Below are 8952 nucleotides of genomic sequence, written 5' to 3'. Positions count from 1 at the left end.
TAACCCACTCATTGCTAGAACTTTGAGTTTTGAATCTTTCAATCCGTCAGTAGCTTAGTTTGTAGTTCAGTAAACCAGGTGATACAAGAACTAAGCTCTGTGTTTACCATGTAACCTTTCATGTCTACTGTGAATAGTAAAAATAGGTGATGGCGGCTTTACTCCTCAAACTGGAGCAAGAAAACAGGCTATTCAAATGCCTGTGGCTGATGCTGAGGACAGTGATTGGGACGAGGATGAGTTGAGTAAGGTAGCAGTTGAGTGAGGTTAGGTTGGGAAGTAAAACACCCCAACTGCAGAGTGGGACCAAGGCTAGTGGTATGATCAGGAATATAGCGGCAAGCATCGAGAGCCAACTTCTGGTATTTATGATTGTCTGCATCTTTGACGCATCTTAGAAACCTTTAACATAAATATATACTGAAATGTTGATCATTGGCATAAAACTCGCTCTAAATAAGTTGTAACATTTAAAAAATTGTAGAATATTTCTGATGATTAAAAAGTAACAGAATTCACCTTTCGATATTTTTAGTTTGTTTTACTATTAATAGTTGTTTTTGTAGTAATACCATAAAAAGCAACACACAAGAAATTCATGCATTACTGAACAGTGCTTTAGAAAAATTAACCAGCAGTTTTGAGGGTGGGTATTGTATATGTTTCAAACAACTACATGTTCCGTAAAACCTCTATTTGAACGTCATGGCGCTTCATTTTCAACCTTTTCTTTATAGTGACGGTCAATAGGAGGTGGCGTTTAAATAGAGGCCGGCGTTGTATTTTTCAAATGGCTCGTCAGAAATTTAGAAAGATAAATTTAGCCTTTTTACTGGTGTAGCGAATTTCGCCTATATTTTGTCCTCTTTTTTTGGTGGAGCAATATTAAACCTTTTGGATGCAATAAATCTGACTTACCTCCAACTTGTCTGAGATCCCTATGCTGATAAATAAATGTTAGTTAATACTTAATGTTCTCAATGTATGATAAATACGCATTGACAAACCGATAAATATGGTATTTCTACCAGTTGATATCTATTGCTTGCAATTAACCTACAAAAGCTTTCAACTTTTATTTCATTCTAAATTTGAAGACATACTTTTATTTTATATTTATATTTACCAATGCTGCATGAAAGCTCATTGCACTCATTTATATCTTTGCTACAGTTTGCAGCCAAAACTAGCTTTTTTGTGATCAGATTACCGCAATGTTGCTATCAAATAATTGCTATAAATTTGCAAATTTATAAGTCATATAATGATAATCTATTAAGATATATCATCAACAAATGGCTCATAAATGAACCATACTTATATTACATGCAGAAACAAAAATTAACGTTTTTAAAACAAAAATACTTGCATCGTTTGCTCGGATAGCTGCGTTCTGATTGCTGCTCTCAATGGAATGAACATCTTCCGGTTGTCCAACACCTTCCACAATGTCTTTTGACCTCAACTCGTCTCTTGCACCGCATGAATAGTCGATATTAGCGTCTAAACAATTTTATGGCAGAACAAAACCTTTAAGCATTGCCCAAAAGTTTTACTTTTTTATTATCCGGCGTTGCACAGGTAATAAAAAGGTTTTTGGACAGAAAAGTGATTTGCATTTAACATATAGCAACATTTGCCATTCTGACTTTCAAACTACATATATATGAGAAAAGTGTTGTGTGTAGTTGAAATAAATTATGAGAGAAAATAAAAGCACCTGTAAAGTTTTCAAACTGTATCAAACTGTAACTTTCAAATTTCATATCACAAGCAAAAGGATTTGTGCAGGTCAAATAAATTAAAAAACATAAAACAACTATAAAATGGTTTAGTTGTAAATGTGAAATAAGGTCGGTTTGCTACGATTACAATAAAAGATGATTCGGTAATGATATAATTAGTACGAACTGAGAAAACAAAATAAAAATCTTGAATACGTTGAATTAATAATAACAATTCTCGCATAGAAGTGGGTGCGTATTAAAAAGGTTACTGTTCCACCAGAAGCTATCCCATCAAAACTTTGAATACGACGAAACTTGTACCCCTTGATACTAGTAAAAATGAAACTTGTACCCCTTGATACTAGTAAAAATGTAAAAATGAGATTTGTTCTGTCTTTGTCTGACCGAACGGAGAGAGAATGTTGAGGCTCTTCCTACGGAGATAATACAATTGCCCGTGTGAGAAGAATTGGCCTTCACCACGATATAGCAATTGAACTATACAAAAAACCTAAAATGAAAGTTCAAGAAAATTTACCATAACGGATAATGCTGAACTCGCCATGGCGAGCAACATATATATTTTAATAGCGTATATAATCAGTGCACAAATTCCCAAATTGTAAGTTCGAGATATGTTATTGTTGATATCATTGGGTGGAACAAGTTAGCCCTAAGGAAAAAAGCCGAAGAAGGGTCATGTTGCATGTACTTAGGTCCGAAATATTTCCTAACGGGGCACCGTAACGCGTAGGTGCAATGCTAAAATAATTAGCGTGTGCATACCCTATACGGTATATGATAACTCCTGTGATCAATACGCTTTATGTGGCTCAGTGATAGAGCGCATGGTTTTGAAACTTGCGGTTTCAATCTCCGTGAGTTCAAATATATCAAAATAAAAAAATTTTTTATTAAAAAATAATTTCAAGATTTTAATAGCTATAGCTGGACAATCACAATGACAGATACACACACACACAGACAAACTTTGAGAAATATGTATATATTTTATAACTTTAAAATAATGTGTGACATAACCAGTCGTATTTGTAGGGAAGGAAGGGTAAAGCACCAGTCGGGGGTATTAACACGTTGGAGTTGCCTGCTGACAACAGAAATACCACTGGAAGTCCCTCTACCCCAGAAATTCCTAAGGTGTTAGGAGGATTTTCACTATTTTATAGCAGTAGATCAGGGGAGGCTATTTATGTTTTCAAAATGTCTCCACACAAACTTTGAGATACACAATTAACACATTCGAATAATTACTTCTTGTATCAAAACCGTGGTGTTGGAACAAGTAATACTGTTATATGAAGGCATTTTCTTCAGTTTAATCTGTTTTCAAGTGAAAACTGATCATTGCTTTGAGTAATTATGCATAGCGCTAAACTAACCAATCAAGTAAAATGACAAAGGATCAATACCTAAATTATAGGTAAAAACCAAATTAATAAAACAATAATCAGCAAAAAGGTCTTGGTTTATTTTAGAAACATGCGAACAGAAATGTACGTTCAGCAGGTTGTACGTTTTGACCACTAGTATTCTCTTGTATTGTGAGTCAGAGTTTGACTGTAGTATGAATTATCTGGTACTGTAAATCAGGGATTGACTGGAACATAAACTCTCTTGTATTGTGAATCTGGGTTTGACTGCAGTATGATCTCTCTTGCAATTGTGAGTCAGGGTTTGACTGTAGTATGAACTCTTCTGTATCAGTAATTATTGGTCAACAAGGTATTTTTAAAGATGTACCAGCTTTAAACTTTCTTCCATAGATTGAGCAGAGTGATGACGACTTTTCTATTTCTTCTGTGGAAGCTCAGTTGATGCCGACTGGCAGCAACACGTACAGCTCTAGACAGTGGGGTCAAGGGTCGGCTGCCAATACACTGCAGTCTACTGCTAAACAAGGTGGATTAGTCATTAATCTTAGCCCTTTCCTTCTGGCTATGTTAATTTAAACCACATTGATATTTACTCACAACAGAATCGTATAGATAAATTGATAATGGTTTGATGCAGGGAGAGGACCTGAGAGGGCAAACAGTATCACTTCAGATAATGCATCTCTCACATCTGTTACTGGTATGTAATTCATTTCTTACCTCTGTTACTGATATGTAACTCATTCTTTACCTCTGTTACTGGTATGTAATTCATTTCTTATCTCTGTTACTGATAGGTAATTCATTTCTTATCTCTGTTACTGGTATGTAATTCATTCCTTATCTCTGTTACTGATAGGTAATTCAATCCTTACCTCTGTTACTGGTATGTAATTCATTCTTTATCTCTGTTACTGGTATGTAATTCATTCCTTATCTCTGTTACTGGTATGTAATTCATTCCTTACCTCTGTTACTGATATGCAATTCATTCCTTATTTCTGTTACTGTTATGTAATTCATTTCTTATCTCTGTTACTGGTATGTAATTCATTCCTTACCTCTGTTACTGATATGCAATTCATTCCTTATTTCTGTTACTGATAGGTAATTCATTCCTTATCTCTGTTACTGGTATGTAATTCATTCCTTACCTCTGTTACTGATATGCAATTCATTCCTTATCTCTGTTACTGATAGGTAATTCAGTCCTTATTTCTGTTACTGGTATGTAATTCATTCTTTATCTCTGTTACTGGTATGGAATTCAGTTCTTATCCCTGTTGCTGATAGGTAATTCATTTCTTATCTCTGTTACTGGTATGTAATTCATTCCTTATCTCTGTTACTGATAGGTGATTCATTCCTTACCTCTGTTACTGGTATGCAATTCATTCCTTATCTCTGTTACTAATAGGTAATTCATTCCTTATCTCTGTTAATGATATGCAATTCATTCCTTATCTCTGTTACTGATATGCAATTCATTCCTTATTTCTGTTACTGATAGGTAATTCATTCCTTACCTCTGTTACTGGTGTGTAATTCATTCCTTACCTCTGTTACTGGTATGTAATTCATTCCTTATCTCTGTTACTGATATGCAATTAATTCCTTATTTCTTTTACTGTTATGTAATTCATTCCTTACCTCTGTTACTGGTATGTAATTCATTCCTTACCTCTGTTACTGATATGCAATTCATTCCTTATTTCGGTTACTGTTATGTAATTCATTCCTTATCTCTGTTACTGGTATGCAATTCATTCCTTATCTCTGTTACTGATAGGTAATTCATTCCTTACCTCTGTCGCTGGTATGTAATTCATTCCTTATCTCTGTTACTGATAGGCAATTCATTCCTTATCTCTGTTACTGATAGGTAATTCATTCCTTATCTCTGTTACTGGTATGTAATTCATTCCTTATCTCTGTTACTGATAGGTAATTCATTCCTTACCTCTGTTACTGGTATGTAATTCATTCCTTATCTCTGCTACTGGTGTGTAATTCATTCCTTACCTCTGTTACTAGTATGTAACTCATTCCTTATCTCTGTTACTGGTATGTAATTCATTCCTTACCTCTGGTACTGGTATGTAATTCATTCCTTATCTCTGTTACTGGTATGTAATTCATTCCTTACCTCTGTTACTGATATGCAATTAATTCCTTATTTCTGTTACTGATATGTAATTCATTCTTTACCTTTGATACTGACATGTAATTCATTCCTTATCTTTGTTACTGATTTGCAATTCATTCCTTATTTCTGTTACTGATAGGTAATTCATTCCTTACCTCTGTTACTGGTGTGTAATTCATTCCTTACCTCTGTTACTGGTATGTAATTCATTCCTCATCTCCATTACTGATATGCAATTCATTCCTTATTTCTGTTACTGGTATGTAATTCATTCCTTACCTCTGTTACTGGTATGTAATCCATTCCTTATCTCCATTACTGATATGTAATTCATTCTTTACCTTTGATACTGACATGTAATTCATTCCTTATCTCTGTTACTGATAGGCAATTCATTCCTTATCTCTGTTACTGGTATGTAATTCATTCCTTATCTCTGTTACTGGTATGTAATTCATTCTTTATCTCTGTTACTGGTATGTAATTCATTCCTTATCTCTGTTACTGATAGGTAATACATTCCTTACCTCTGTTACTGGTATGTAATTCATTCCTTATCTCTGTTACTGATATGCAATTCATTCCTTATTTCTGTTACTGATAGGTAATTCATTCCTTATCTCTGTTACTGGTGTGTAATTCATTCCTTACCTCTGTTACTGGTATGTAATTCATTCCTTATCTCTGTTACTGGTATGTAATTTATTCCTTACCTCTGTTACTGATATGCAATTAATTCCTTATTTCTGTTACTGATATGTAATTCATTCTTTACCTTTGATACTGACATGTAATTCATTCCTTATTTCTGTTACTGTTATGTAATTCATTTCTTATCTCTGTTACTGTTATGTAATTCATTTCTTATCTCTGTTACTGATAGGTAATTCATTCCTTACCTCTGTTACTGATATGCAGTTAATTCCTTATTTCTGTTACTGATATGTAATTCATTCTTTACCTTTGATACTGACATGTAATTCATTCCTTACCTCTGTTACTGATATGCAGTTTATCTCTTACCTCTGTTACTTGTATGTAATTCACTCCTTACCTCTGTCACTAGTATGTAATTCCTTTCTTGCCTGTATTCCTGATGTGTAATTTCTTTTCTGCCTCTGTTACTTGTATGTGTTGCATCTTTCATCTTTTATTAATATATACTGCACATTTCACCTATTTTGCGGGCATGAGATGTGTGCTCGATTGTTGAGATTAAAATAATCATTCTGCTTTTTTCTTATTCTCATAAATAAGAAGTTTTACAAAATTCTAACTTATGATGAATAATTAGCTTCCGTTTTTCTCCAATTAGCAAAGTTGACCTAATTAGATGGTGCTGACCACAAAGTCACTCACTATTTGGCTCCCAAATATTCTTTCATTTTTTCTCTCCCAGGTATTCCTCCATTATTTTTATTAGTCATCCTACTGATAGAGATGGCTTCCTACAGTTCTATGCTATACTTGAGCACTTATAATTAGCACTAAGTGATCACGGATCAACAAAATTTCTGTGAAATGACACACTAGTTGCTACCGTTGCTATAGTTAATATCGGTTATAGTGTTCATGCTGAAGCGGTATCTGTTTCGATGCTGTCGATCACTTTGCAACTATAGATGTCATAATCACACTTTTGCTTGATCTGAGCATTTAAACCCTGATCAAGTTTTGAATATTTTAATCTTGAAACATCCTGACATTCACATCACCTCTAACATCAACAACAATTGCAAATATCGAAAAATTCTGATATTTTGTGATAAAATCTACTAAAATTTTGCACGAGTTCGTCTTTAGGTCTTGTTTCCTAGTTCTGTTACCAGCTTGGTAGTTTTGTTTGGGCTCACACAGCGAGGTAAGTGAACTTACAGGGGTTATTATAGCAACTATCCTATTATTGCTTTCCCAGTTCTTTTACTGTTAAACCTTTTAAATACTGAATAAAGTCAAGATATTTTGTAAATTTGTGTTATTGCAGTTACTGCTCGTGTTATTGCAGGTGCTGCTTGTGTTGTTGCAGTTACTGCTCATGCTTTTGCAGATGCTTCTTGTGTTGTTGCAGGTACTGCTCGTGCTTTTGCAGATGCTGCTTGTGTTGTTGCAGGTACTGCTCAGAGAGGGGACAGCGGGACAGACTGGTCAGCAGACAGCGATTTAGAAAACCTCTGACAGCGATAGCAGCTATTAACACCAGATATGTTTTAGCTCAGTGAGCTATGAACTAATAGACATCTAGTCTGCTGTTGGGTCATACTCGATTTTATAGTGGGCCTTCTCTAGTTGTCTGTAGATGTTTATTGTCTAACAAGGTAGTATAACTCCAAGTCGATATGGTCTTCCTGAATTCTAACTAATTATTGTCATAGAAGAGTGGTGTTTTTAGATAGATAGTAGATCAACTAGTTTGGACTTCAGTCAATGCCATTTAATTTTGTGGTTTATTCAATTAATAATGTCGGTGCATATCAGCTGAAGCAGTGATATCTTGCATGTAGTCATCATTTTCCTTTGAGAATGAAGTTGCTTTGATAGAGCTCAAGAAAGGGTTATATAATGTAATACAGGCTGGAGCCTCTTTACTAACAGGTCTAAAATCATAAATTCTTATTTTATTATCATAGCTGTGTTCAGGGCAGCAGCAGTCATCCAGACTAGACTTTAAAACTAGACTTGTCAAGCTATAGCAATAAAAACAGAAACATGATGTTCATTTATGACAGAAAACAGTCGTTAATATCGTGTTATGCTGCTCTAGGTAAACTAAAATGTTCTAAAAGATCATATCTCAATATTTAGTTGTAGCGTGCTGCACCATGGTATTGCATAGTGCACTGCAATAATCTGCAACCAGGAAGTATTGCTATTTAACTTAGTTTATGAATTATTACAGAAGTAGGCTTACATAGATGAACTAAGTGAATACTGTTTTTGGAAAAATAGTTTGTTAGCCACAATTCAACAATGATAACTTTTGATGAATTTCTACAGTGGCCGCCATTTTTAAGTGAATTTTCTAGTACGAAAGATGCTGGCTGAATGTATTAGTATTAGAAGCATAGTGTAGTCTCTGTAGTCTCTCTACAGCACATGTTATAGTGTAGTCTCTCTACAGCACATGTTATGGTATAGTCTCTCTACAGCACATGTTATGGTGTAGTCTCTCTACAGTACATGTTATGGTGTAGTCTCTACAGCACATGTTATGGTGTAGTCTTTCTACAGCACATGTTATGGTGTAGTCTTTCTACAGTACATGTTATGGTGTAGTCTCTACAGCACATGTTATGGTGTAGTCTTTCTACAGCACATGTTATGGTGTAGTCTCTCTACAGCACATGTTATGGTGTAGTCTCTCTACAGCACATGTTATGGTGCAGTCTCTCTACATCACATGTTATGGTGTAATCTCTCTACAGCACATGTTATGGTGTAGTCTTTCTACAGCACATGTTATGGTGTAGTCTCTCTACAGCACATGTTATGGTGTAGTCTCTCTACAGCACATGTTATGGTGCAGTCTCTCTACATCACATGTTATGGTGTAGTCTTTCTACAGCACATGTTATGGTGTAGTCTCTCTACATCGCATGTTATGGTGTAGTCTTTCTACAGTACATGTTATGGTGTAGTCTCTCTACAGCACATATTATGGTGTAGTCTCTCTACAGCACATGTTATG

At 34.8% G+C, this 8952-nt stretch overlaps 1 protein-coding gene across 1 annotated transcript; it reads left to right on the top strand.

Annotated features, from left to right (window-relative positions):
• The first annotated feature begins 301 nt into the window (after window positions 1–301).
• Window positions 302–7542, top strand: LOC137406568 (uncharacterized). The gene is made up of 5 exons (XM_068093161.1): window positions 302–362; window positions 2784–2885; window positions 3512–3647; window positions 3759–3821; window positions 7378–7542. Exons 1-5 carry the CDS (start codon window positions 321–323, stop codon window positions 7440–7442), a joined length of 408 nt encoding a protein of 135 aa, XP_067949262.1. The 5' UTR covers window positions 302–320; the 3' UTR covers window positions 7443–7542.
• Window positions 7543–8952: the final 1410 nt, after the last annotated feature.

Source organism: Watersipora subatra, chromosome 10 (assembly GCF_963576615.1).
Source record: "Watersipora subatra chromosome 10, tzWatSuba1.1, whole genome shotgun sequence".
Lineage (NCBI taxonomy): Eukaryota > Metazoa > Bryozoa > Gymnolaemata > Cheilostomatida > Watersiporidae > Watersipora > Watersipora subatra.
Note: the sequence above shows the minus strand (reverse complement) of the source record. Positions and strands in the feature narration are given on the sequence as shown.

What these genes read in the sequence shown, in the direction of transcription:
- LOC137406568 (XM_068093161.1), top strand. Translation starts at nt 321, where the DNA reads ATGATCAGGAATATAGCGGCAAGCATCGAGAGCCAACTTCTG. An exon ending in GCATCGAGAGCCAACTTCTG is followed by an intron (nt 363 to 2,783) that starts GTATTTATGATT and finishes TCGTATTTGTAG; the next exon opens with GGAAGGAAGGGTAAAGCACC. An exon ending in CTACCCCAGAAATTCCTAAG is followed by an intron (nt 2,886 to 3,511) that starts GTGTTAGGAGGA and finishes TTTCTTCCATAG; the next exon opens with ATTGAGCAGAGTGATGACGA.